This window comes from Hyposmocoma kahamanoa, unplaced genomic scaffold (genome assembly GCF_003589595.1).
Source record: "Hyposmocoma kahamanoa isolate Upper Pololo Valley unplaced genomic scaffold, ASM358959v1 102, whole genome shotgun sequence".
Classification (NCBI taxonomy): domain Eukaryota; kingdom Metazoa; phylum Arthropoda; class Insecta; order Lepidoptera; family Cosmopterigidae; genus Hyposmocoma; species Hyposmocoma kahamanoa.
Genome location: NW_020653337.1, coordinates 15,999,655 through 16,027,566, shown reverse-complemented (window position 1 = coordinate 16,027,566; position 27,912 = coordinate 15,999,655). Strand labels below are relative to the sequence as shown.

Here is a 27,912-nt window from a genome sequence, read left to right as displayed (position 1 = left end):
ATACGGATTGTATATCACAAAAATACCTTAAAAATAAAGTAGGCACGGTAATTCCCTTTTACAAATTGATAGGATTAGTAAAAATAATACTGTACATAAGGAATACTTTTGTCAGGATTTGTGTACCAGTTTCCAGATCTTCATGGATTTGTCCTTGCTCGCCGTCACTAACGTATTCGATGCCTCATCGAAGTAAATACTATGGATTAGATCTGCAACAAATAAAAATACCATAATTAAAACCCAAACAAACCTATCTGATCCAAATGTGTACGCAAATACACCACCCAACTTGCAAAAATGCTTTTTTATTTATTTAAGATATATATAAAACTAAAAGTGTGCTATAAAAGCCCTTAGAAAGGCCAAGTAGGAGTGCAGAAAACTTTTGCTCAAAGCCATTTAAGTACAATTTTTTGTTCTTAAACTGTTGTGAAAATAATAATAATAGACGGAGAAAAATGGTGAAATAAGTGGATTACAAGTAAAAACAAATACTTTTCGCTGTGCAAAAGTAATATAGGTATAATATATTATATTATGTAGATATGGATTGAATGGCAATGTCACAACGCCATTGTTTAGCTAATTAACTATCAATCGGCTCTTTACTTGGATTAAGTTGTTTTTTTTTTTTTGTTGCCATTTTCTAATGACATAGTTGCTATTTCTTTTCGTTGAGAGTCAACTACTAATGAGAGATTAAAAGAAAATAGATCTTGTGTAACAATAAACAAATGTCTTTTTGAAGACAGGGTAAAATGACATTTGTAGTTAGGGTTGCCAGGTTTTATAAAATTTTAAATAGTTACGTAGTTGTTGTCGACAGTTTTATCGATACATTGTGAAAGATAAACTTTTGCCAAAAATGACTGAATTGTGAATGTTCGACGTTCTAAAAATTACTATTTGCGTTATTGCCTTAATTATTCTTATTATTGCAACAAAAATTAAAATTAATTTTAAAATCTATTATTCCAGTCACTACAATAATATCGTATATTTTCTTAAGAAGTTATGGTACGATTATAGTGGTTTACAAAAATGCTATTAAATGATTTAATGGAAGAATTTAAGAAAGATATCGTAAAGTAACTGTAAGATCCACTATAATGCTGCTCTTATGAATTATACATTATACAGGTTGTAAATTTGAGACGGGGCAGTAAGGCCAGCTGCCTTAATCGTTGTAGTTACAGGAAAACGGTTCTAGAAGACTATCCATGAATTTCGAAGATATTTTGATTGACATTCACAGATCTTGAAAAAATGGTGCAGTCAGCAAGATAAAGGCAATTTTTACAAAACTTTTTTTTATGCCATTCGATCCGGTCTCTGTTAAGGATCAATAGTCTCTATGCGAACAACAGTAAGAGTACTCGAAATGTCAGAAATCGCAAAAAACTTTTTATCATACATTTTGTAGGGACATATTTAGTAATCAGTTATTCTAGGTAGTTAAGGAAACTAACAAACTGACAACATATTACATATTATATATTAGTTAAATGAAATTTATAAAAAATACAACAGTGTTCAACAATTGGAAGACGCACTTGCAGCAATTTTCAATGGAATCCGTCCGAGTAAAATTTCAGCCGCTACTTGTTCTTTGCGGAAGAAAGCGAATCGATGCATCCGCCAAGGCGGCAACCAATTCGAGCACTTACTATCATACATTTTTTATATTATTTTGCTTTTTGTTATTGTTTTTATTTTGAAATACATAATACGTTGTCTATTTGTTAGTTTCCTTATTGTTAGTTTCCTTAACCTAGAATTACTAAATATGTCCCTACAAAATGTATGGTAAAAAGTTTTTGTGATATCTGACATTTCGAGTACTCTTACCTCAGTTGGTCCCATAGAGACTATTGATCTTTAACAGAGACCGAATCGAATGGCATAAAAAAAAGTTTTGTAAATATTGCCTTTTATCTTGCTAAGTGTACCATTTTTTCAAAATCTGTGAATGCCAATCAAAATAACTTCAAAATTCATGGATAGTCTTCTAGAACCGTTTTCCTGTAACTACAACGTTTAAGGTGGCTGGCCTTGCTGCCCCGTCTCAAATTTACACCCTGTATATACAGCCCTAACTGGACACGTTTTGTTTTGTATTATTTTTTGACGCCACGATACAAACATGTATAAAAACATCTTGGGGCTTCTCTTTCCATCTCAGAAAACTTTTTTACCAATAAGAAAAGTTTTTCATGACAGATAAGCCAGTCAGTCACCTCTTTGTCTTTAATAAACTTTTTTCCATTCTTGTACTCCATGTTATAAATGTTTTCGCTACCTATCTACACGATATAAAATGTTATGTCCTCGTGCTATAAGATATTAAAAAAGTTTTATTACTACTTATGTAATTGGAATTCCGTAAGGGCTTTTAAAACTATTTTGCGCTGTAAAAGGATCAAAACAACTTTCAATTAAAATTTTATAAAACCTAGTACCTACACAGTTCATCAGTAGCATTTATACGGCTAATATGCGATTCGAATTAAAATGTTGAAAAACAGCTGCTTCTTTTACAGACAGTAAGCATTACCGAATTTCCTTTAGAGCTGTTAGGAAGTACTATAAATAAAAGCGATATACAAAGTGGAATAAACGCTATTTGGCCATGATAATGCGACAAAATAAAAAATGTTACAAATTGAGATAAAGAATAATACTTATAATTTGTTATACAAGGTTGCAAAGTTGTTGTTTGACGCGAGTGCTTTTATTGAAACCTGAGTAAGCAAAGGATCCTAAAATTGAGCCGCTAGGGAGTGGTTCAAAAATAGAATCCTGAACGTAGCGAGGGTTTCAAGTCACGAGACGTAATTTTTATTTAAGTTGTATTCGATTAGCAGCTGAGGGCATTTTCTACTCGACTAATTGGCTAATTAAATACATTAACTGCCTCCGTGGCCGAACGGTTACCATGCCAGACTGCCCGCAGAGGTCCCAGACTCGATTCCCGGCCCGGGAGAAATATTTGTATGTATTTCTCTCGTGAGTTGTCGAAGAGTCGTGGGTGCAATTGTGGTTATCTTTGTGAGTCCATGGCACCGCGACTCAGGGTTTCCCTAGTGCAGGATTATGTTGAGTGTGTGCGTAATTATTATTTGAGTTGACTACGCTGCCCTGCTAATCCGAAAGGCGCTATCTTTGAGATACGCCCTGGTATAATAGAAATAGTGGTATCTAACTTAAAACATTTAAAAAACCACCAAGAAGAATTTTTATATCTCAATTTTTGAAACCTTTATAATCAAAATAGAGGTATTTCACAAAATAGGTATAAAGGTACAATTTATGGATAATTTAGATAAATAAATAAACCTATTAGTCAAAATTACGTATAAATAAGTTTTAACATCTTCAAAAATATGTATTTTAATATGTATTTTTGAAGGTGCGAAAATTCAATTTACAAAAAGATGATTTTCTCAAAACTTACTCCGATTAAGATAGCGCTTTTCGGCTTATCAGGGCAGTACGCAGTAATCAACTAACTGCAACTTTAAGTTTTTGCTACATAATACCAACAAGGCGTTTTGCGCGTTGCGGTCTGACGTACGTTAGGAAACAACTTAGTGTCTACTGAACTTTATAGTGTTATACTAAGGTAGTAGAATCGATGACGGACAGTGCACCAATCACGAACATTTTTGAACTATAACGCCAAAAATAAGGAAACGCGAATTATTTCTTTTCACTTTCAAATTTTTTTATCATTTTTGATCAAAATGGAAGCCATCAGTTAAATTTTGACAGCTGGCGGCCATCTTTATTCCCACATTACCGCGGTGCGAAATAAGACGGTGATAACAAATTTAAAATAAAACAGATTTCTTTTATGGACCGCGCCTCAGGTACCTACGTTTTTCATAATCATATTTAAATGTGATATTTAAGACTGTAGTGATTTCTGTGGTTATTTTGTGTTTTGGTATTGTTTTAAGCATCTAAACAAAACATAACCGTAAAAGAATTACATAACGTCTATTGGAAAATTTGAAGTGTTTATTACTGGATCTCATTTAGCTATTTACCCAATCATGGGACATTTTGTCCATAATCGGATTTTATCAATAAAGAGCTTGACTTGTGTTTACCGTCTTTATAAAGCCAGACTTTTAATTTAGTTTATGGCTTGTTACATTATTTTAAGTCTACACAGTAATGGAAACAGTGTCCGTCACTGATCGTTCATTACTGGATTTGATTTTTTTAGACATGGCTCTGAAGCGAATGACCACCCATTGTTACCAGTCACAAATGGGTCATATGAAACGTCACACCATTCGTTTAAAAATTTTGTTAATTTGGCTAAATAGTTGATCGTTCATGTTCAGGTGTCCATGTTTGGAAACCGTCCATGACGGGGTGTCCATAATTGAAAACTGTCCATATTTGGAAATTGGGCTGGCCATATAAGGATACTCTAACAGGGTCTACTTTTTTCTCGAATAACAATGTTTTCGTTATTAATTGATATGAGTAAAGCACTTTCAATCGTTATTTGAAGACCTTTTAATCAATTAAACCATTTCTCGAGTTCCACAGGATAACTCATCCGAAATTAAAAGACTAAAACAAAAAAATAATCCTTAAACCGTCCATGATTGGTTCCACTACCTCACCTACGTACATCGTATTTGGAAAAAAAACACCACTCTACCCCTACTGATAGTATGTAGGTACGCGACAACTCATTGTCAACTGTAGAGCTTTATAACGATCTCAGCGGTCGAACTAACCAAAAATATTGAATGTTTTCGTAATACGATAGATACACAAAACAACACGCGGCAAATGGTGGTGGTGGACATTAAAAAAAGTCAATAAATTCAAAGGCGTAATTAGCACATTTCAAAGATATAATTGGTATCCTAAGCACCACTGAACCTAGCCTGGTATTACCCAAAGCATTATTAAATATGCGAATATATTTGCAACCGACTTCAAAAAAGAAGGAGGTTTTCAATTGAACTGTAATTTTTCTTTTGTCTATATTACGTGATGATTACTCCAATATTTGTGAACCGCTTTCGACGATTGTTTTTTTGATGGCAGTAAGTGGGGCCCCATTCAAATTTGAAGAAAATATTCCACCTCCAACGGTGGCAAATTAGAGGATGAATTCGGTTTATTAGATTTCACCCACGTTCCGTTAACTGATATCAATAAAACTTGGCAAATAGATGTAATTCCACAAACTTTTGCGGTCTTTTTTTATAAAAAATTTATAATTACATACTAAATTAATTCTAAAGACAAACAGCTGGCTTGCATATCTAAATGAGCAAAAATAAAGAGCGTTAACAAATGAGCCAATTAAATATTCATCTCAGATAAAAGCAAAACTTATTTATACTTCAGACTCGTAACGGGATGTTTTCTATAATTGGCATAGAAAAGAGCAACGCCTAGAGTTTCTTGTTCCACGCCTGGGGAAACTATTTTCCAAAATATGTTAAAAACACAACGATTTCAAATGTAAGTTGCTTGCCTGAACACGACAATTTCAAAGATAAGTAGCTTATCTGAACACGACGATTTCAAGGATAAGTAGCTTACATATGAGTGTAAGTAGGAATATGATATAACTGACCTTTATGTGCGTCTTCCTGCCCGACCTGCGTGACTGTGACCATGTTCCATTGCAGTAGAGTGCCCTTACTGCCGCCGAGCCACAACAAGCTGTGCCCGTCCCAACACAGCGAGGCCGCTGGTTCTAATAACTGCTTTTGATACACCTATGCAAATGATGTCCGTGTTATGGCATAAAATTAAAACAAAGACCGCTAAACATGTAATTTATGATATTTTTTAAACAAAACACAAACTGTTCTATAACAAGTAAAGTAAAATTATTTTAATTTGTAATGTTGGCACATGCTTCGGTACAGTTTATGACTTCTAATTAACCCATACGCAAAGAGGGGAGTTATAAATTTGAAGCCTATGTCTGTCTGTGGCATCGTAGCTCTCAAGCGAAAGGACTGACTTTAAGGCTTTTTTGTAGCCAACTTCAAAAAAAGAGGAGGTTCTCAATCCGACTATATTTTGTTGCATGTGTTGTTGCGATTATTTATTTATTTATTTATTTATTTTCATGCAAGTCACATTTGTACATACAATATTGACTGTAAGGGTATGGCACTTAGTCGCAACACCCTATTACTATACATTACATTTACAATTTTAGTATCGTCAAGTACACAACCATTACTCCGGCATTTGTGGACTGATTTTGATGATTCTTTTCTTAGTGGTAAGAGAGTACCTCAGTTTTGGTCCCACTTGAAGGGTGGCAAAATAGGGGATGAATCCGGTTTCGCGCACTTTTGCAGTAACAGATTTCAATAAAACTTGGTAAATGGATGTAATTTCGAAGTCGATTTCTTTTATAAAAAAGTCATAATTAATTTGTATGCTAATTTAATCGCTGTGAAGATTCAGCTGTTTTCCCAGTTAATTTTGGGATATGTCAGAAAATGAATATTTATTCTACTTCCACGTGTCCGATCGACGTGAAAGTTATAGGTACTATGGAAATACGATGACATTGATTGGTATTGGTAACTTTGATCTGATGCTGCAACCAAGACAGTCTGCTGACTACCAAACTCAACTACTTACAGTAGAACTATCGTATTTGGGCTCGTTAAATTGGTATCGGCTAGTACTTAGTTACCCTTACCCTTATATACCCTTTTGTGTCCGGGGTTTTTAAATTTTAATTTAAGTATAACATTATATATCGATGCCTAACTTTGTCAAACTCGTATCTTATAAAGAGTGATTATTGAGGAGATGGTAAAACTTTATATTTATTTTAAATTTCTTGTCAAGGGTGTTTTGGATGCATTACTTTAAGTAGAGTATACACTCGCTTTTGCCTATCTTAAAAAACACTGGGTCACAAAACACACGGGTTGTCGCTACCCTTCTTTTAGGAATCGTGTTTTCACATCGTACACTAATCAGTGTATATCCTCAATATTACTATGGGTATATTTTTTCCAATGATTGATTAAAGACTCACTGTTATGCGGAATCAACCAAAGCCATTTTCACACGAATATGAAATAAATGTGATGTGAAATCAGCCTGCAAAATTTACAGATACAATCCATTTTTTTGCATTTCAGTAACTTTGTGCTTTAAGATACGAGTTTGTGAAAGTAAGGCGACGATATAACATTCGCATTTCTTAGTAGTACATAATAGTACATTGTGTATTAAGGGCGGTAAATAAGGAATTACAAACAAGACTCCATTAGAAGCCCGAAGTCGAAGACTGATGGCTTTTGGAGTCGAGTTCGCAATTCCCGTACCGCCCGTGAAACATACAATATTTTTCATCAGTCATCACGCTTGCACGTAAATAGTATGATTGCATGCAAGCTAACTTGACTATAATGCCCCAAATAAAAGCCTCGGGACTTTTTCTTCTGATTACAGCCGTGGTCATGTAATGAGAATAAAAAGGCACGACGTTTTATTTGGGGCAGTATGGTCAAATTAGCATGCATGCAATAATACTATTTACGGGCATGTGTGATGAAAAATTACAAAATATATAAGAACTTACATGTAACTAATAACGGGTCATGCTAACGCTAGTAACCTATATGTCATAGCTCATATCGTAATACATTAAAAGCAATCAATAAATGTAAATAGGTAACACTGTTAACTGTACCTTATAATATTTAAGTAAATGTGCCTTGCAAAAGGTCGCTCTATACTATACAAATAGGTACGTTCGATAAGATTGGTGGTATCACCGACACTATCGAATAGGTACCATAAGATATGCTCTCTTTGAAACTATGAACAATGTCGTTTTGTAAATTTTTGAAACGTCTCTATATACAGAACAAATAAGATTTAAATTTTCATTATCAACGTGTACAATAGTTCTACAATTATTATTGATTTAGTTTGTACAGCGAAACTCCTTTGTTTGAGAATTCAAGCTTAGCAATCATTGACTTATTTGTAAGTCAATGTTAGCAATGCTCAAATAAACAAATCCCGCGCGAGCATGTTTTCTTGTCTACAGACTATGCGATGTGTTAGTCGCAGTATAGAGCTTCTTGTGAAAGAGTTCTTCCAAGGAAGTACTGCCACCTTACCAATTTTGTCCGCCAAGCAGTAATGTGATCCTTACTGTGGTTCGGTTTTGAAAGGTGTTGACGAAATTATTGGCGCTTTGAACTTTTTTTTTTCGAGGTTTGCGATTTAAAGCTCTGAGCGACACTGCAATTGTTATGGACAGGCGTGTCGCTTACCACCAGGCGCATCACTCGTTCGTCCAGTCACATGGTATCATAATAATAATAAAAAAGTTGCATTTATATGAAATAACAAAAATATCGCACTATTAATACAATAGTGTATTAACTCAAAAAGTGTATTTTTTCAGAATCGATGAAAAACGAAATACTCGCTTCCGAAATATTATTAAAATTTATGTATAGGTTAAAGTTCATTTATTACAGACATTTAAACTATTCCTTGATATGTTTAAAATTCCTTAATGTAAAAATAACTTAATATGTTTTAGAAACTTATTTATTAAGACTGTTTAATCCACAACTAGTTCGCAAAAAGTTTGTCTCTTTCTGAGTTAAGTAGATTTTGTTTTAATTGTTACTTTTACAATATTTCAATGTCGGTTTTACTGACGTGTACAGAATCAAATTTTCGCACATTTTGAGTTACAACACTATTGTAATAGCAGTGCGATATGTACGCGACTTTAGACACAGAAAAAATCCAGTAGATTAACGGTTAGGAGAATACTTTGTGTTCATTGTTAGAGACGTAGCATTGTTTTTATTTCCCTATCAGGGTAATCGGGTAAAATAAGCAGGTACATAAAATTCTCCAAAATCGGCCAGTGTAAAGTGAACTCTGACAGACGCCTGCTTAAAAGTAAACTATCTGCTACAATCAAAATTATCTCAATTGTGTGTTGTTCTTAATTGTTCCTAATTATTTTAACATTTGATTTAAGAAGTGTCAACCATAAGAAGTTAATCCTAGCGACATACCTGCCCACAATTTCAATTTCGGCATAGATAAATAGTATATCTCCGAGTGAAAGCAATTACAATACCAAAATTACGCGACTGGATTTCGACAGATGTGGTGCTTCCTTAACTTGCACTTTTGATTGAAACTTAAATCCATATGAAAACCATGGAAAGTGCACCGTTAACTCATTGGCATAATGTTATTTTCACTTTGAACACATTCATTTGTACACTAACTGTACCGCACAGCCACACATTAAAGATCACAATTTAACACTTTTCTATAATGGGAATTCAAATAACGTAAGAGAGACATCAATTTTTCAATAGACCATTTTGAAATTGCTATAAGAAAAAAATATAATAATTGAAGCTTCAATCGCATTGCATTGTTTGCATTTTTTATAAATGGTCCTTATATAAGCTCGAGATCACGCACGATCAGCAGATGTATCTAGGTATATATAGAAGTAGTATTTGCTCGGAGGTCCAAGCCCGCCCACCAGCCGCGCAATGGTCATTCCAGCCAAACAAATTTACCTGAATACCTATTACAAAAGGTCTTTGGTCTCTTCTGACCTAATTAGAAAAAGCATTGATGAAAACTAAGTTATGTATTTGTAAAATACTAACAACCTCGCGAAATTATATTACTAATATCGTAAACAAATTTTGCTCTATAATTTTAAATAATTGGCCGTTTATTCATCATATTTTACCTTTGGTACAAAAGTTATAAATATATTGGTACAAATATTTAAAAACTCAGTTCTAAGATTTTCGCGATTGTTAATCACAGTAAATGAAACAATTTTTTTCGTTATTAAGTTATTTTAGTGTAATAAAAAATCGTATTGTTAAACTGAAATAATTTTTAAACATAGTTGTTTGGAAAATTAAAAATAAGGTATTTATATATAAGTTTAGAATGAAAAATAGAGTGGTTTGCATTAATATTAGATATAACTGGTTAAAAACTTTACCATCTCAGTCAGCAGCAATGACCATAAGCTTTGTAAAGTGCCCGAAACGTTGGTTTGTTTGAAAAAACAAATATAAACGATTATGATCTGAAAAACAGTTTAATTATCTAAATAGATTGTTCCAAACGGTGATAACTCTGTGCGGTAACAAAAGAAGCGCTAGCGGTAAATTCCAGTCCGATGCAAAACACGCGAGCGGGGTGGGGATCGTCAGACGAAAAGTGTCAGACAGTATAAAAAATTTAAGTTTAGTCTTATTTTTGGTAAAATTAGTATGTTTTGTAAAAAGACATGGAACAAAAAGAAGTTTTTTTTTAGCCCCGCACTAGGGAAACCCTGTATCACGAGTACCATGGACACACACATAAACAACCACAAATTACACCCAAACCGCCGAAAGAAATAAATGTAGGCCATACAAATATTTCTCCCGACCCGGGAATCTAACCCAGGGCCTCTGCGTGGCAGTCCAGCGTGATAACCGTTGCACGGAGGCAGTTGTTTATGATATTAGAAAAGTGTGAGATTGTTGGTATTTTACAACCCTGTTATACTAATAGATTATACGTATGTGTTGGCTACTTAAACTTCAATTTCAATCAAAAAGACGGTTTCTGTAGTCGATTGCACATATATTAGGTATATTTATTTATATCTGTTAGGCTGCTAACAGATGGACTGCATGCCTGCAATCGTTACGTCTGTATGCAGTTGTTTATATCGCGCAAGCAAGTCATCTGGTAGCAGCTGTAGTTACATCAGGAGGCGTTTGTAAATGTATAATAATAATTATTTTTTATTTTTTACGTTATATATATAAGACCGTGTACGAATACGTGCTAATTAGTAAGACAAAACGGTTTATCACTCAGTGGTCGCGGAGAACCCACGGCTTCTGTTATTTTACCATAATCCTGTAATTGCAATTAAAATATTTAATTACAATAAAGTATTGTATTTAAATATTTTGTTTTACGAAATCGAGACAGCATAATTAATTAACCATATCAGTATTGGATTGATATTTTCCAAGCGCAAGAGCTTGCTGTTGTGTAAGTAGTAAGTAGCCATTCGCGACAATATTTACGAAAAGTTGAAAGTAACCTAGTTAGGTTACTTTCAACTTTTCGTTGATAAGGTTATGTTATCCGTAAAATTCAATTAAATCAGATTCAATTAAATAAAAAAATAGGTTAGTTAACCTATCCGTAAGATTTAATTGAATTTTACGGATAACATAACCTTATCACCACAGCTCAAATGCGACAATACCACATTACACAACACCTACCAAGGGCGTCTCTTCCTTCAGATAGGGTCTAATATTACAGAGTTTTTAAAGATGCAAAACATTATACTACTTTATTACGAATATGTTGTTCCAACCTTCCTCGTCCTTACCAAGCCCCATGTTACGTATACATCCCTCACTTGAGACATAATGGTTTTTCAGATCGACTCAAGCCGATCCCGCGTTAATATATGCGGTGACATCCTAAGTTTAAAAAATAATAAATTACATCTTCAAATAACGCACTCACCGAATGCAATACGCTAAGATCAGTAACAATCATGTTGCCATCCTCACTGATGGTGGCCACGCGGTCTCCCGACAGCACAAATCCCACGCCGCATAACGGTGACGAGTGAACACATACTTTGTTCATCAAATCTCTGGTGGTAAAGTCCCAGAAGAACACTTCGCCGTCTGATGTGCCCGTTATTACATCTATCTCGTGGCGACGACGTCTAATTGAAACAATAGATATAACAAACAAATTTGTCCCAAATCTATAAGTCTTTACGAATTATACAGCGTTAATTGTAAAATACTAAAAACAACTATTGTTGCACGACTTTTATGAACGAATAATTCATCCAATGTTTACTTACATACAAAAATAAAAATAGGTCGCTCTAAGTCTAAACCATGATAACTTTGTGCTTTGTGCGGAAGAAAGTGGGAGACGTCGAGGAGGACGCTCGCACACACATAATTTGAACTTACCACCAAATACAGATCTCAAAAGTGTAAGATAGTAAACAAAAACTTGAAAGTTTATTTTTGGTTTTTCAATTTATTACGTTTTGTAAAAAGTCATGGAACAAAAGTTGTTATTTATAAAGTTAGTAATATAAGATTAATAAGACAAGTATGGTAACTCCATAACATATAAACGTAGCAGCGCGGTTTGCCCCCAAACATGCCGTGTTCGGATACGCACATTCGCATAATTTAGCGATATACTCGCGTTGCATGGCACTGGACGTCCCAACGCGCCATTCAATATTTTGCGAATGTGTGCGTATGTACACGGTGCTCGGCAGTCGCACAGACATACAAGCTGGTACTTTGTACGGAGTTACCATAATGCCCTCATTTTACTATGGTAATACAGTCCTGCGAGGTTAGTATTTTACAAATAACCCTGTATAATGAAATCGTAACCTTGGTGGGATAAAGCCACACGTGATGATACGACAAAACTGCTTTTATCTCGCGTGAGTCTTAAAAATAATACGAACTACATGAAAAATTTTTTTTATATGTGACCTGACGTTAAAAAGAAAGTGGAATCGAAACGTGAAGGAACCTAGTGCAGTGTTGATATGAACACTGCCCTAGCCTCCTCCACTTCTACCTACAAGACGCCTACAAGACGCCTCTTCACGCCTCGTTTGAAAGCCCATATCATAGAAAGAAGGGATTGCATTCGCTGGAAGGTAGTTCCATTTATCGATTGTGTTATGACAGTTTGACAACTGGACATTGGCAATGATTTTTATTGATTTTTTTAAATATTATTTTTACAATATATTCATAATTACTAAGCGGAAAACTCTTTTTTTAATTTTTCAGCCGCTAATGCGGGCAGAAGGCCTCCCTTCCTCCTGTCCACTCATCGCGACTTAACGCCGCTAGAGGCCAAGATCTGATATAAGAATGGGTCTTGGCAAATCCTAAAAGGGCGACGTCTATAAGCTAAAAGAAGAAGACTATGTTACAGATCACAGAGACAGGTTACCAAACAATTTAGTTTGCAGTGGACTACGGCAAGTTGTAAAAGTGTGACTATGGAGGCCAGCACCCGGGCTTCGGGGCAAGAAAGGGGAAGAAGGTGGGATGAAGTTAAATAATTCGTTAGAGCACTAGCCATTCGATAAGAGGCGCAATGCGAAATAGTACGTATACGTGTAATTTTATCTATCCTATTTAAGCATAAAAAAGTTATCCATTAATTTCGTTCACAGAATCTTCAAACCACTCTCCTAAAAAATTGTCGTTTTGCAGACATGGCCTTATTACACCAAGAGTCGGAAATTTCGTAACGTAAACGAACTTTTTTAACTGAAAAACGTTAAGATCAAAATCTTTCACAAATTATGAAGCATAATGAAATTCTATTCAAAATCATATCGCCCACAGACAACGCGGTAGAGTCTAGGTAAGTTCGCCTTTGCCATTTAGTTCTGTATCGCGTGCAAGCTTAACCTTGTGTGCTTGATGTCCTTGGAAATAGGAATGCTGCTTACTTGTGTAGTAGGCACATTATTTGAAAATTGATCTGGTATTTTTGTAAAAACCTTCGAATCGGACTAAGAATATACCTGTAGTTAACGGCGGTGATATTTCCATCATGATCGAATTCCGCCTTAAGGCCTCGAAGAGCCTGGCCAGTGCGGCCCACGTTACCCCACACACGTACCACGCCGTCCCAACCGCCAGATATCAACAACCGTTCTAGAAACACACCTTATGTAGAAGCCATTCAAGATAGAAAATTAATAAGAAATTATCTCATTTTCTAAAGAGAATACCTTTTTGAAGCCATAACAAACAACTGACAGAATCATCGTGAGCTCGGAAGCTTTCCACTATTTTCCCGTACTCTACATCATAGAGGTGTCTGAAAAATGAAAAATTAATAAATGTGACTGCTAGAAATATTATTAATTACCCAGAAAGCACGCCTTACATTTCGTTGCCCCAAGAACCAGCGGCAACAATATTTTCATCGACCATTACGCAAGAACTGAGAGGCGTATCGCACAATATGATGCTCCGTATTTGCTTTCTCTGCTCTGCATCGTATACTTTCAACATCCCATCCTTGCCTACGGAAATAATTTTATCTCCTTGTCGCAAAACGCAGGTCACGGCATCTTTATGTAAACATATTGTATCTATGCATTCTAATTTGTACAGCAACGGGTCTTCTAAATTGGACGTAGGCCGGGGAATGTGATGTGCGATTTTTCTAACGTGCGGCTTGGTGAAAAGCTGCTTTGGCACTTGGCCAAATTCCATTATTTGCACTTCTAATGCGTGCCTGTCGTTCATGTCGGATATAAGCTCTAGATCGACCGAGCCCTCGTAGCACACGTGGTGAAATACTGAAAGTAATTGTTTATAAACTAATAACATCGTATAATAAGACAAGTACAGTAACTCCATACAAACGTAGCAGCGCAGCTTGTATGTGTGCACGTCCGCCGCGTGCCATGTACGGACGCACACATTCGCATAATAATTACAAGCGCGTGGCAACCAACCAACGCCATGCAACGCGAGTGCATCGAGAGATAATGCGAATGTGTATGTCCGCACTACAATATAATAACGCATTCAGGGTGCTGATGGGGCTGCCGTGGAGATGTAGTGCATCAGAGATGTTTGTCAAGGCTCAGGCAGATGGTTTCATGGCCCTCGTGAGAAAAAGGTGTGGATCTGCGCCGGGGCGCCTCCGCGGGGGCTCCAACAGCAACCTGTATGTGTTCACAGATCGGTGGGACTCGCCACTCCTGCGGAGATGGATTCACCTCCATACTACCGTCCGCTAAGTGCGCGGCTAAGTGGCAAATTATTTTTTTGAGATACCATAAAAAACCATAACCCAGTTTTAGAAAACTGAAATTTTTTAATGATATTTAAGCTATGCATCGTTAGGGTAAATGTCTATAAGTAGAACACGTTAACTAATTTAAACTGTTTTTTAAAGAGAATTTTGAGCACTATCTTTTGCTGTATAAAAAGGATATTTGACCATTTTTCACGTAGCCGCGTTTTAGTTAGTGGACGGCAACATACCGTCATATAATTGTATAGTTGTATTGTCACTTTAAATTTAATAATATAAATCTAATACTAGATCATAAGTTATTTTGTTTACTAACATTATATCGACTTTTATTTGTGTAATAAATGTTTATGAATTTGAATTATACTACGCTATAGTTTAGGACTCAAAATATTGAAATGTCTACAAACTTAACAGAACACTAAGAAGTCAATATACACAGTAATTTATTAACTGCTTATTTGAATGCATGTATAGAATTAATTACACCATTTAACACAATTCAAATTCTAATTGGTTCTAGCATAAAAACATTAAAAAACTTAATTTCCCAGCAAAACTTTGCTTTCGTCGTCAGGACAACGAAAAATTTAAATTTGCGTACCATACAGAAAACGTAAAGATTTTTGGCTTTCTTTTTATACTTTTTATAGACAAAAAGGGAACATTTTATTTAAAATTTATAATCAATGTATATTTCAACCAAAATTCAACAAATTGATGAACAGAGAACCTGGAAATGTATATAACACAGAAAAGGATGAAAGCACCATTTCGAATATTTTTCAGGGGAGTATGTTTTAGTTTTTCACGACTGTTCGAAAATATAATCACGTATAAATAAATAAAATAAATAAATAAATAAATAAGTATTGTTTTAAATAAAATTTTAAAATATAAACTTAATTAAAGCCAAAATCGAATTTTAAAACAATATGTAAATATTTTAAAACAGTCGTTAAAACCTAAAACATGGTCTCCTGAAAAAAGTTTCAAAATAGCGCTTTCGCCCTTTGTAGGTACAAAACACCGACAATGTAAACACTACGTAGCTATGTAAATAGGTAGTTACGTAAATACCATTGTAACTGCAAAGCAAAGTTTCAGAGGTATAGCTACTCTTTTCTACATATTTATGGCTCAATTAAACAGAAGACAATATTGTCAAACCAGAAAGAGAACCTTTTTGAAAATTTGTGACATAGTATTATGATCAACACTTTGTCCACAAAAATTTCGACATTTATATATATATTTTTTTTTTTCATAATATCAAGTGAAGGGACGAGCACAACGTGCGCCTGATCGTAAGCTACACGCCTGTCCATAACAGTTGCAGTGCCATTCAGAGCTTTAAATTACAAAGGTCTGACGGGCACTGCCACTGCGTCCGTCACCTTGAGATACAAGTTGACAAGTCCCATGTGCGTGTAATTTCACCAGCACCCTTACCCTTTGAAACCGGAACACTGTAATGCTAACATTACTGTTTGGCGTCAGAAATAGGTAAGGTGGCTGTACTATCCTGGACGAACTCTTTCACAAGGAGCTCTACTGCTACTAAATATATCTTTTAATTAAGCCCTTACTACCAACCATTGTTAGCTTTAACTGCTTCTTCGCCTCTTTGTTTGTATCCAAAAATAAGGTCTATCCACAAATGCAAATGTCGAGAAACATATTCCGACTCTAAAGCCTCCCTAAGCTTGAGTACGAAGTCTTCAGGTGAATTAGCCCACGGTGGCAGTGCCACATTGTTCACTTTCGTACCGTCATGACGTTCACCAAAATTTATTTCGTATTTGTTTACTAAGAAATCACCTTTTGTCTCTGTATCGTAAAATTCTGGAACCAGTTCCTGAAAAATATATAGCCATTAATTTTTTCAGTCACCATTAACCCTTTTACATATCACACAGCTGGGCACGGGTCTTTTTTATGATAGTAAGTGATGGTGGAAGGTGACGAACAAGTCATGCGCCTGATGGTAAACGACACGCCTGTCCATAACAGTTGCAGTGCCACTCCGAGCTTTAAATCACAAAGATCCGAGATGCACTGCCTCTACGCCCATTACCCTGTGACATAAGTTGATAAGTCCCATGTGCCTGTAATTTCACCAGGGTGTTCTCACAGCTGAGGGTTCAGGCCATAGTCCGGCACGCTGGCCCAATTCGGGTTAGGGTCTTCACACTTTTTTCGAGAGTTGTGAACCTTCTTCAACGTACATGTTTCATCACGAAGTTTTTCCTTCAGAGAAAAGCTCATAGTAAATTTCAAATAAAATTTCGCACATAAACTCAGAAGTGCGAGCCTGCTTCAGAGGCGGTTTTAATTACGTTATAACTATTAATTACGTTGAAGATATAAATAAATGTTAGACAACCTCACATAACGTTGCTCTGATCCCAAAGTAAGTAACTAAAGCACTCATGTTATGACAATCCAAAACAAGGACGGTACCACAAACATCCAGAAACCCGAGACAATACCGAAAAGCTTTTCTACGTTAATCGAACCCGGGAGGTCGTCAAAGATGTGATAAATAAACCAATGAATATAACTGAAAGAGTACATACCTTAAAATCTGACATATTTTTTAAGCAATTATTGTAAACATCTTTGATCGAATTAAACATTCTATCTGGATGATCAAACCTTCCGTTTAGTAAACACAACAGATATTGAGGATATTTCCGAACCTGCAAGATAATATAAATTAAGCAAGTATGCAAACTTTTTTAAAGTACATCACGGGTCATTGCAATAACAGGGGTACGCAATAAAATTGCAGTTCAATGTAGGAGAATTCGTACAAAGAATAGGTTCGAAAATATTAATTACTTAATCAAAATATGCACCCATGCTATGGATTAGTGTTGTCCAAAATCAGTCTTGGTGTTGGTCTTGCATTTTTGTAACACAAAAGACCATTTCTTTTCCTAGGGAAATCCTCCTGAGATACCTCTACGCGGCGGGGCAACGGCGAGGTTATGCCAGACTTTTCCCGGCTACAAACCCATAGTGGCCTTCTCGGGTGCTCTAGTGGGAGGGATCTGGGATCGACTTGTGCAACGGAGTAGCCAGGTTCTCTCCCTCCTACTCACGACAAAGCGGGCTACAACGCCCCGTAGTCCTCCTCGCGGCTGTCAAACTTACTGGTGAACGTAGCCCCCGCTTTGATCGCCCGCCGCCACGCAGGTACATCGCCGCTGAGCGCGATCGACCCTCTTCCGATCACGCTCGGCGACTTATAAACTCGAAAATTGTATCGATGATTAAATTTGGAAGTAAGTTTTTTTTACTGACGTAAAATAATGATAAAAGTGTAGCAAATAACAAAAAACACTAGCGAAGTTAGCGTATTATCAACAACAACATACACCGAAATTCATGAAACTAACGACTCTCGGCGCTCCTTCGAGCGGGGTCATTCCATGTATTTATAACATACTCTTTTTAAATAAACAATAGTAAACAATTTTATGCCTAAAAACATTGACTTACAAATAAATGGACGACGGGTCTAATACAAAAACTACGAAAAAAATGTCCCAAGTCAGCCTATTTAAACGTAGTGACATGTAAAGGAATATGAAAAAGCAAAAACGTTGAATTTAAATTGTAATGTCATCGCAGTACTGTCTAATTTTGCTTGCTTCGCTGTCAGTCGAACAAACGAAGACTAAAGCGTGAATGACGCTCTGTATACGATTTTAACGCTCTATAAGTTCGGACACTTTTTAGCGCGGACCCGACGTCCATATAATTCTAAGTCAATGCCTAAAAATAGTAACCAACCAACATTATCGTAAAAATATTGTAACAATGTGTACTCAAAATGTACCTACTCTGTTACGTTGTTCTAAAATCTAAACCAGTCCACATTGCCACTTTTTGTAAGAAAAACAGAATAGGATAGCTTAATAATTAGCAATAGATAATTACAAGACTTCCGAGACTCTTAAAACAAGACCGGAACCAAAACCGAAACCACAGTGTGCAATACCAAGACCAAGAGCAGGTATACTGACGCGATGGGTTGGTCTCGTCTTCGTCTTCCATTGGACAACACTACTATCAATACACTTCTTCCATCTTACTGGAAGATCATTTATTTATTTGTAGTAAAAAATCGTGGAGAAAGGGAACCCACTAAACTTTGTAAGCACCTTTCGACTGCTTCATGGAAACGAATTTGTTGTAGATCTCAACTGCGAAAAATTAGGAGTCCATTCAGATGAGCATGGAGAATGTCAAGGAGCCTTAATCGGCAATTTTTAGCTTTAGGCGGCATGGTTTGTTCGGTAGTATGCACTCTGGCATTATTGTATAGAACTAGCTACGAATGTCAGATGACTATCAGCAATAGTGTCTCTGAGTCGCGCTATCATTACTTTAGAAGAATTACTAACGAAATACTTACCAGATAAAACAGTACCAAACCAGGTGCAGAATAATGCGATCCGTACAAAAATTTGATGTCATTCATTTCGTGATACCTCTCCTTCAGTTTCTCTAGCCTATCAGGATTTAAAGCTCCCATTGGCTTGGATAAATCTCTAAAGGTATCGGTGTTACTCAAATCCAATTTGTCAGATGTGTAGTCAGCCACTACCCACGGGAACACGGGATATTGCGTGAGATCATTTTTGCTTCTGTCTGCCAGGCTGTCGAGTAAAAAATTAAATTCACCTATTTACATTTTCGAAATAAATTATTAAAGCAACAGTAATTACTATTTGCTTCGTCTATTAATAGTAACAACAATTTTTCATACTTGGGGCGCACTATAAGTTTCCGGAATGAATAAGAAAAATATACTATAAATGGTCAGAAATGAATTTATTGTTTCTCAAAATATTCTCCGTTAGCGTTAATGCACTTTTTCATACGAATGAACCAATTTTGAAAACATTTATGCTACTCCTCTGTGACAATCTCTGAAACATATTTTTCATACTCTTCGACGGCCTCTTCAGGTGATGAAAATGGTTGACCGCGTAACTGGTTCTTAATTTTCATAAACAAGGTGCCAGGTCGGGACTGTAGGCGGGATGGCTCATAAGGTCAACGTTGTTCACCATCAAAAATTCATTTGTCTGTCTGGCCGTGTGAGAACTGGCATTATCGTGGTGCAAGATGATACGGCGTTTACGGTTATTTTTACGGAGTTTGTCAATAACTTTCGGCAAACAAATGATCGTGTACTAATCACTATTCACGGTACAATGATTCTCCAAAGCAACAGTAGCCACGTGTTCAGTTTTATTAAAAAAGAAGCTATCATCTGTTTAGAGGTACTTTGCACACTTTGATTGATCTCAGCTCATCTCGAAAGACCCATACGCTCGATTGCTGCTTTGTTTTGGGATCGTAACTATAAATTTGACCAACACCAAAGTTGACGCCCCTTCGTTGAATCTGGTAAGCATGGCATTGCACCAAGTTACGCGATCCGTTTTTTGAGCCTGAGTCAAATTGTGTGGGATCCACCGAGAGCATAGCTTTTACATACCCAAATGTTGGTGTAGTATTGATTGTATTTGACTCATGCCTAAACCTAAAGATGCCCGAATCTCATGGTATGTCACATGCCTGCCTGGTTTGATCATACGGCGCACAGCATCGATGTTTATGTCGTTCACAGCAGTGGACTTGCGACCATCACGAAATTCGTCACTGAAATTCACACGACCGCGTTTCAATTCTACACACCAGCTATAAATAGTCGTCCTGCATGGTCCTTCATCGCCAAAAGCAGTTTAAAGCAGTTTGAAGCCGAGCGAAGCTCCGCTGAGCTATTACATTACACTTAGGGTCGTATTCCAGAAATCTACTCAATGTTCAGTCAGAACTTGAGTATGATATAAAACACTAGAAATCATACTCAAGTCCTTGCCATTAGGGTCGTATTTCCAGTGCTTGAAATCATACTTAAATCCTGACTTGAGCATTGAGTAAAGTTCTGGAATACAAGCCTTTAAGTCGTAGAAAATCATACCATGAACATTTTCACGAGTTAAATCCATGGTTATGGTGGGAAATTGGTTGTCTACATAGACAACCAATTTCTAAAATGACGCCACAATGTAAAATCAAGAGACAGTCAGGTGAAACAAACTGTATTCTAAAGTTCCATTTTCAAATGTTGTAATTTCTTTTTAAATATTGTTTATTTAAGTGGCCAGTTCTGGAAACTCATAGTGCGGCCTATGTAGTATTCATATCTGTTTATGTATAATAATAACGCACACACTCAACATAGCCCCGCACTAGGGAAACCCTGTGTCGTGTGTGGCATGAACACATACATAGATAACCACAAATTACAACCAAAACCACGAGAGAAATAAATGTAGGCCATAGAAATATTTCTCCCGCCTTCGATTTCAGAGGTCCTCCTCTGTGTGGCAGTCTGGCATGGTACTGGTTAACTGAGACACTATAAGGAAATGTCTTAACATCCATTACTGTTTTTTTGTGCAAATAATTTTGACATAGTCAATTGTTGGTCATGTGTGTGTCAATCTTAAAAATTAATAATATTGACCTTTTTAATGAAGATTAACTCGGTTTCTTGTAAGGATAATTTCACTGATCGGAAGAATCACATGTTGTAGTTGCTAACATAATGTATTTAGTGATTAATGTGTTTTCTTAAATTCCTCAGAAAACTAATAGAAACTTATTATGATTATGTAACTTTAAAGTAATAATTATGAGATAAGTACTCGGCCCCAAAAGTACCCTTCATTTTTTGTCAATTTATATTGATTGTTAGCACCCTACATAAACTGATAATGGTATTGATAAAGACTTGTTTGTAAATTTTATAAAGGATAAACCCTCATCAATACCATAATCACTTTGTCTGAGGTATGGAACTGAAAATACCACCTACCAGTTGAGATATATCAAATAATCATAATTAGATACAACTCCATTTTGCCATTGCAGTGTCATCTCTTCAGCATGTACTTTTTGAAGCTGAACATTTGGTGATTCCTCCAATATTCTATAGGTTTTATCCCTATCCTCCTCACATTGGAATGTCAAGTATATATGAGGTACTGTACTCTCTTCTGTGCTGTAGATCTCAAGGCCCTGAAAAAAGGTACAAATTCTTAAAAATGCAAAACAGTGTTTACAAATGTACACAGTACTTTTCTTTTACATTTATATTAATTTTCTTATGGTTTAACATTAATCTTAAGATGTTACTGTAAACAGTTAATTGATTTGATGTTTTGGAACAAAACTTTGTGGTGAAGTGACATTAAATTACAAAATAACATATTTCGTCGTTCAAAAGATAAAAAAGTGTACAACACAATGATACATACAACTTGCCTTAGCAAAAATCTTCTTTTGTATATCCTTCTTAGTTGGCTAAGTTTCAGCTTCAATATTGAACTCTGAAATTGTAAAGCAATAAGTGCATTAATCAATTTGACCATATTTATTGCTACTTTATATTCTTCTTTTCCATTTAAGAATTGCACTAATTAGTATAGCAACTTCCAGGCCCTGATTTCATAGCTTCATTTCAGTTATCATATTACTTCATCATCAGTTACTTGCAATAAAAGTTCACGCAATTAAATGAGAGTACTTGTTGTACTGGTTTAGCCAAACTGTTTTATGCATAAGCTAGTAGAATAAAATTGTTTAGAAATTGAAAAAATACCTACACCTTCAACATTACTGAATGGTTGGAAATATAGTGTGGTATGGGTAAGTGCCAGTTTTCCCTGATGCCTTACAAGCGGAGATATTTTCTCAGCCTGCAGCTCACACACTATCTCCTCAGTGAAGTCGTCCATCATCACACGATCAAATACCATCCTCTTATATCTAGAGTATAATATGGTGGCCACCATACTATTATGTTCAGGAGCATGCAATGTAGAAGCTCTTTGCAACTGTTGCATTGGGCCCAAACACTCCTCAGCTGATGCAAAATCAAAGCAAACATAAAACTCCCTCTCTTGATATATAAACTTGTAAGGCGCCAAAATATTCTCCTCCAACATCTCTGCGTATTGCTTTGTTTTCACCTTAATAACCTGACTGCTGGATTGACAAAAACTTCGCGGTTTCACAACGGATATAGTGGTACAGTCCTTGAAGTGCAATTTGATCAGTGGGCATGCCCAGTCTCGTGGCTCGAAAACCAGCGATTTGGAGCAAAGTTTGAGGCGGCCTTGTCGAGCTTTCCCCTCGACTAACGATTCCTTGTCACTCATGGTGCAAGAGTAATCTTCAAAATATATCTCCCCAGGCTCCAAGAGCAACATTGAAAACCTACAGAAAATATAAAAATATACAAATTTTGTAGGTACGTGTAAATGATTAGTGCTGCCATGCTTTTACAATTTAGAACAATTATCATCAACTAGGTATATTGAGAAAGAAATAATGACTCACACTTGCATTAATGTTTATAGTATTACGATAATTATTCACTTACCTTGATTTATCCATTTCGATAAATTATCCAATCATCAGTAAAACGAATCAAGTTTTTTCAGTCCGAACATTTACTTCAATTTATTTTTAAGAAAGGTCTCGCAAACAAAACATTGAAACGGTCGGTCGGTCACAGGCATTATTTTTTCCATCCTATAGCATTAAGCAGGCAAATCACAGGGTCAACGTCATTTTGACATTTTGATAGGAAACATTGTCTATGGTTTAGTAAGTGCGATGTAAAACGATAAAATTCAACATGGTTCCGTAACTAAATTAATGGATACGAAACACTCTATACAACATACTATTACGACCTGGTACAAAAAATTAATAAACAGTAATTATTACATTTAAAATGTGAGATCAAATAAAATAAATTACAAACATTTTGAAACAAAACAGACAAAGTGAATTACGAACCCAATGACATTGCATACGTTAGTGCGAACCTTATAGGATGGTGCGAACCTTAGAGGATGGTGCGAACCGAACCCCAAAATATGAGTTGTGATATGCGTTAGCATCTAATAGTCTGTGGTTGTGATTTTGAGATTGTGACTGACATCGCACCACGCGCGCTTCTTTGAAATTTGGTTGTCTTACTCAAATTTTGTATTTCTGTATTAAAAAGAAAATGCAAGACGACAAAAATGCAATTTATCAGATGCGATTCCCGCAGAAGTTGTGGTATTTACTTAACTTGCAAACTAACGCGGTTTTGTGGGGCGGTACAGGTCGGACGATTTTGTTAAATTACAGGATTCTTCAAAATTACTTGAAAAGTGATCACTCGATATTCAAAACGACGAACATATCAAGTTTTGTTCGACAGCTGAATCTATATGGATTTCGAAAAGTAACATCGCACCTTCAAGATCCTTTGTGCAACTCAAGTAACCCATACATGCATGAGTATGTGCACGATTATTTTCAGTACGGCAGGCCGGAATTGCTCAATAAAATAGCTAGAAAAACTTTAGCTATGAGAAAACAGTTTAAACCTAAGGTAACCTGCTTAGCCGTCGCATTTATCGTCAATAAAAGCTTCGTTACTAAGCTTTATATAAATGTGTCAATTCACAGACAAAAGTAGTTTATTTAAATAAAAAAGGAAGTTTAAAAAAATAATGGCTAGATGCATTTTTATGTTTATCTTGATACATATTCGTTTAATGGAAGAAGCCTTAAAATATCGCCATAAGGTATCTATCTACCTTTACCTGTGGATTGAGACAAATTGCTTATTAACATTTTGCTTATTTTGTTTCCAAAGAGCATTTATGGAAATGGTGACCAGTTTTTGTACGTAACACCACTGCAGAAGGCGCGTAGAGCATTTCATGTTGCTTTGAAAAAGGCTGCACAAGATTTGTTCACCCAAAACTCACCAAAACAATTCTGCAGTTTGAAGTTTGAATGTGATGGTATGATATTAATTTTAGCTACAAACCCACATATTACTAACCCCATAGGCATCTGTGATTAGGACATAATTAGTAGGTACCTACTTAATTAGAACATAAATAGGGTTGATCCCTCTGAATAATTAATCAATGCTGAGCTTTCTTGCTCAGACACAGACATAATATGTACATTTTGATTTTCAGTTCATGTGTAACACACCAAAATACTAACATAACGTTCTTATAACATGAACATTTCAATTTATATCCCCTTTTATAGTGTTTAAATTGTAACTAATGTTGTACTTCTAGAAACACCTGATGATTTTGGTGAAGATGAAGAAAGCTTTGAATTTGATTGGATTGTCTCCAACACACCTGACCAAGACTCAGAAAAACAAATGCCTCAGCCAGGTGCTTTCTGCTTAATCCCATACCTAGTCCATTTTATTTTTAAATTTCAATTACCTACTCCTATCCTAAAAAGCACAAATTGATATGTGCTGCTACTGCCTAATATTACACTCACTTCCACTTACAGTTCTAAAATGAAACCTGTCCTTGATGATGTCTGGCTCTCTCTCCATAATCCCAGTTCCAGTACATTTTATTTTGAAATTCCAATCTTACTTATATTGTAAAAGGCGCAAATTAACGCGCTATTGTTACCTTACGTTACGTTACCACTTACACTTGCAAAATGATACATATCCTTGTAGAGAGTCTGAGAATACAATCCCTTGTCCCTAAAATCCTTTTTATCCCATCCACAGTTGAGCCTGTTGCTAATAAAACTACAATTAACGAAAACACAGCAAATTATAGGTAAGTATTATTTTCAATAATTTATTAACAAGAAACTGGAAATAGTAGGTGTGATCAATTTTATATATCAGTATCTCCATTAAATTTCAATAAATGTTTATGTATTAATAAAATCAAAATGGACTATATCAACATGGTAAATGTTCAAAATGATTCCTGTCACTTTTGGTATTAGGCAAACCAATGCCTATGAAATTTATTGCAAGTTGAATAAAAACATTCCAATGCATTTTTTTTATTTAGAGAGTCAGCACAGGACAGCTTGATGAACTTTAGTGTTGAGCCATGTGAACAGAGCAATGACAATTTCCCAGCTCAATTTCTGAGCATGCCAGATCTGGACCCAGAGCCCACAGAAGAGAAATCCGGTGTAGAATTACTGGCTGAATTTGACATTGACCATGACACTGACCAGGGCATTGCCAGAAAGATTGGAGACAAGAATGACCACAATTCCTTAAACTGTATCCTTCCATTTGTAAGCAATGACCACAATGATGATGTGTCGATGGCAGAGGTGAATATAAATTCTATTTATCTAATATTGTGTTGTTTGTGTACTAATGTATTATGTTTTCAGAAAAATAATGAAAATTCTGATCATTACAATGATGGTGAGTGGGATCAGATGTTCAATGATATTATTGTAAATAAAGGCTCCAATCAAGAATGTGGTACTGATTTGAAGGAGCTCTACTCACAGATCTCCCGGACTATTGATTTACTTAATTCTTAATATTTTGTTTAACATGTTAATTGTGGTATTTTAACAAAGTTCCTTAAATGAAATAAGTTATATAATGTTTCCTTAGACCGTGTATTATTAAGACAAAAAAAGATATAGATACATAAAAATGATTACTACTTTTGTTTTTTCTTTTCTGCTTCTTCTTCTTTTTCCTTCTCAATCACTGAAACATAAGAACTGATGGTGTCAGCGTCTAGCATTTGCATGGGTTGTCCTCGACGCATGACTGCTATTTCTAAATTCTTCTGTCCAGATTGAACTACCTCAAGGAGCGCGCGGATCGCAAGCTGAAAATCATAAAATTTCCTAGTTGATTCTTATTTTATTTCATTATTTATTGTACAGAAAAACACAAATCACATGTAGTAAAACGGAAAACACACGGGTCTCCTCTAAGGAGAAGATGAAACCCATACTCCACAACGCTTGTGCAATGTATGTGGCAAAACTTTCCATGTGTTCCACGGCATTGAGTTATTATTTAATAAATATGTCTTATTGTGTGTGTACTCTGTTAGACATTACCTTGACAGATCCTTTTTCTGTGGCAACTTCCTCGTGTGTGTAGTTCTTTTCTAAGAATTCTCTAACAGTTTTAGCAGACCTGCCTGTAGCATTAGCTTTCCATTCATAGTAGATTCCTGAAGGCTCTGTTTGGAACAAATGGGGCTGGCCATCATAGTCGAATCCGCCGATCAGACATGAAATACCGAAGGGACGACGACCGTTACTCTGAGTATACTTCTGTTTAAGACCAGCGATATATCTAGTTATGTACTCCAGAGTCACAGGGTCCTCCACTGTCAGCTTGTGCGACTGGCACTCGATCTGGGCTCTGTTAATGAGGATTCGAGCATCTGCGGTTAAACCGGCGAACGCCATTACTACATGATCATCCAAAAGGCAGATTTTCCTGACAGTCCTTTCCTCTTGTAACTTAGCCACCGACTTTTTCTCCACCCCCAAAACGACAACATCATCTCCTCTTACCCCTACCTACAGGAAACAATATTATTATAATTCATACAGGTTCAAATAAATATTCATTCAAAAGACATAACCAAAATTTTGATTACTCACTGCCGTGGACCCTTTGCGAACTGCTTCTTGGGCATATTCCACCTGAAGCAAATGGCCATCTGGTGAAAATACAGTAATAGCTCTATCGTAACGTGCAGACATTATTCCCCTATATTTAAATTCCACAAAATAACTACAAATTCCACAACAATCGGCTTCCCAAAGTTGCACAGTTACGGTAGTGATGTGAAATGTCGATGAATAAACATCGATATGCAATTCTGACTGCGATAAGGCGATTCTATAACTAACTAATATTTTTTACTATTCTCTATTTCTGCAATATAATAACTTTTGTTCTGGTTAAAAGTAGAATTAAATGTAAGTTAATTTTAAAACTTGAGAAAACTACTAAAGTAAAAAAATTATATTTCTAATCGATAAATCATAACACGCAAATCCTATCACTAACGACAATGACAACGAGAAATCGTAAAGATTTCGTCTAGAAATCTAAAAAACGAATAAACAAAAAATTTTATGTTCGGA

General features: G+C 35.7%; 3 protein-coding genes across 7 annotated transcripts; 1 reads left to right on the top strand and 2 right to left on the bottom strand.

The window, feature by feature from the left end:
• Position 1: 1 nt before the first annotated feature.
• LOC113232263 (protein FAN-like) lies at positions 2–23,542 on the bottom strand. Of its 2 annotated transcripts, none has more exons than XM_026466935.1 (13): positions 23,366–23,542; positions 22,587–23,199; positions 22,239–22,310; positions 21,797–21,999; positions 19,319–19,562; positions 17,472–17,594; positions 16,489–16,750; positions 14,011–14,428; positions 13,853–13,941; positions 13,643–13,775; positions 11,575–11,782; positions 5,615–5,759; positions 2–212 (listed from the first exon to the last, which is right to left on the bottom strand). In XM_026466935.1, exons 1-13 carry the CDS (start codon positions 23,377–23,379, stop codon positions 112–114), a joined length of 2,625 nt encoding a protein of 874 aa, XP_026322720.1. In that variant the 5' UTR covers positions 23,380–23,542; the 3' UTR covers positions 2–111. The 2 variants fall into 2 exon arrangements, with proteins under 2 accessions (XP_026322720.1, XP_026322727.1); XM_026466942.1 differs by having other exon boundaries at positions 16,714–16,750.
• A 371-nt stretch (positions 23,543–23,913) lies between these two features.
• LOC113234661 (heat stress transcription factor A-4c-like) lies at positions 23,914–26,447 on the top strand. 4 transcript variants are annotated; one of them, XM_026470103.1, is made up of 6 exons: positions 23,914–24,054; positions 24,127–24,373; positions 24,641–24,791; positions 25,083–25,184; positions 25,544–25,595; positions 25,839–26,447. In XM_026470103.1, exons 1-6 carry the CDS (start codon positions 24,002–24,004, stop codon positions 26,329–26,331), a joined length of 1,098 nt encoding a protein of 365 aa, XP_026325888.1. In that variant the 5' UTR covers positions 23,914–24,001; the 3' UTR covers positions 26,332–26,447. The 4 variants fall into 4 exon arrangements, with proteins under 4 accessions (XP_026325888.1, XP_026325878.1, XP_026325868.1 ...); XM_026470093.1 differs by having other exon boundaries at positions 23,914–24,373; positions 25,839–26,112; positions 26,176–26,447; XM_026470083.1 differs by having other exon boundaries at positions 23,914–24,373; positions 24,689–24,791.
• LOC113234678 (proteasome subunit alpha type-7-1) lies at positions 26,390–27,596 on the bottom strand. The gene is made up of 3 exons (XM_026470113.1): positions 27,424–27,596; positions 26,869–27,339; positions 26,390–26,630 (listed from the first exon to the last, which is right to left on the bottom strand). The coding sequence occupies exons 1-3, from the start codon at positions 27,523–27,525 to the stop codon at positions 26,457–26,459; spliced, it is 747 nt and encodes a 248-aa protein (XP_026325898.1). The 5' UTR covers positions 27,526–27,596; the 3' UTR covers positions 26,390–26,456.
• Between the last annotated feature and the right edge of the window lie 316 nt (positions 27,597–27,912).

Bases quoted from the DNA above. Each gene is read 5' to 3' on its own strand.
- LOC113232263 (XM_026466935.1), bottom strand. The intron at 22,311-22,586 runs GTAGGTATTTTT...TTACAATTTCAG, and splicing joins CATTCAGTAATGTTGAAGGT to AGTTCAATATTGAAGCTGAA. The intron at 11,783-13,642 runs GTATATTCTTAG...TGTTTCAATTAG, and splicing joins ATCACCGCCGTTAACTACAG to ACGTCGTCGCCACGAGATAG.
- LOC113234661 (XM_026470073.1), top strand. From the start codon at position 24,002: ATGCAAGACGACAAAAATGCAATTTATCAGATGCGATTCCCGCAGAAG. The intron at 24,792-25,082 runs GTATGATATTAA...TTGTACTTCTAG, and splicing joins TTTGAAGTTTGAATGTGATG to AAACACCTGATGATTTTGGT. The intron at 25,596-25,838 runs GTAAGTATTATT...TTTTTTATTTAG, and splicing joins GAAAACACAGCAAATTATAG to AGAGTCAGCACAGGACAGCT.
- LOC113234678 (XM_026470113.1), bottom strand. From the start codon at position 27,525: ATGTCTGCACGTTACGATAGAGCTATTACTGTATTTTCACCAGATGGC. The intron at 27,340-27,423 runs GTGAGTAATCAA...TGTTTCCTGTAG, and splicing joins TTCGCAAAGGGTCCACGGCA to GTAGGGGTAAGAGGAGATGA. The intron at 26,631-26,868 runs GTAATGTCTAAC...TATGATTTTCAG, and splicing joins CAGAAAAAGGATCTGTCAAG to CTTGCGATCCGCGCGCTCCT.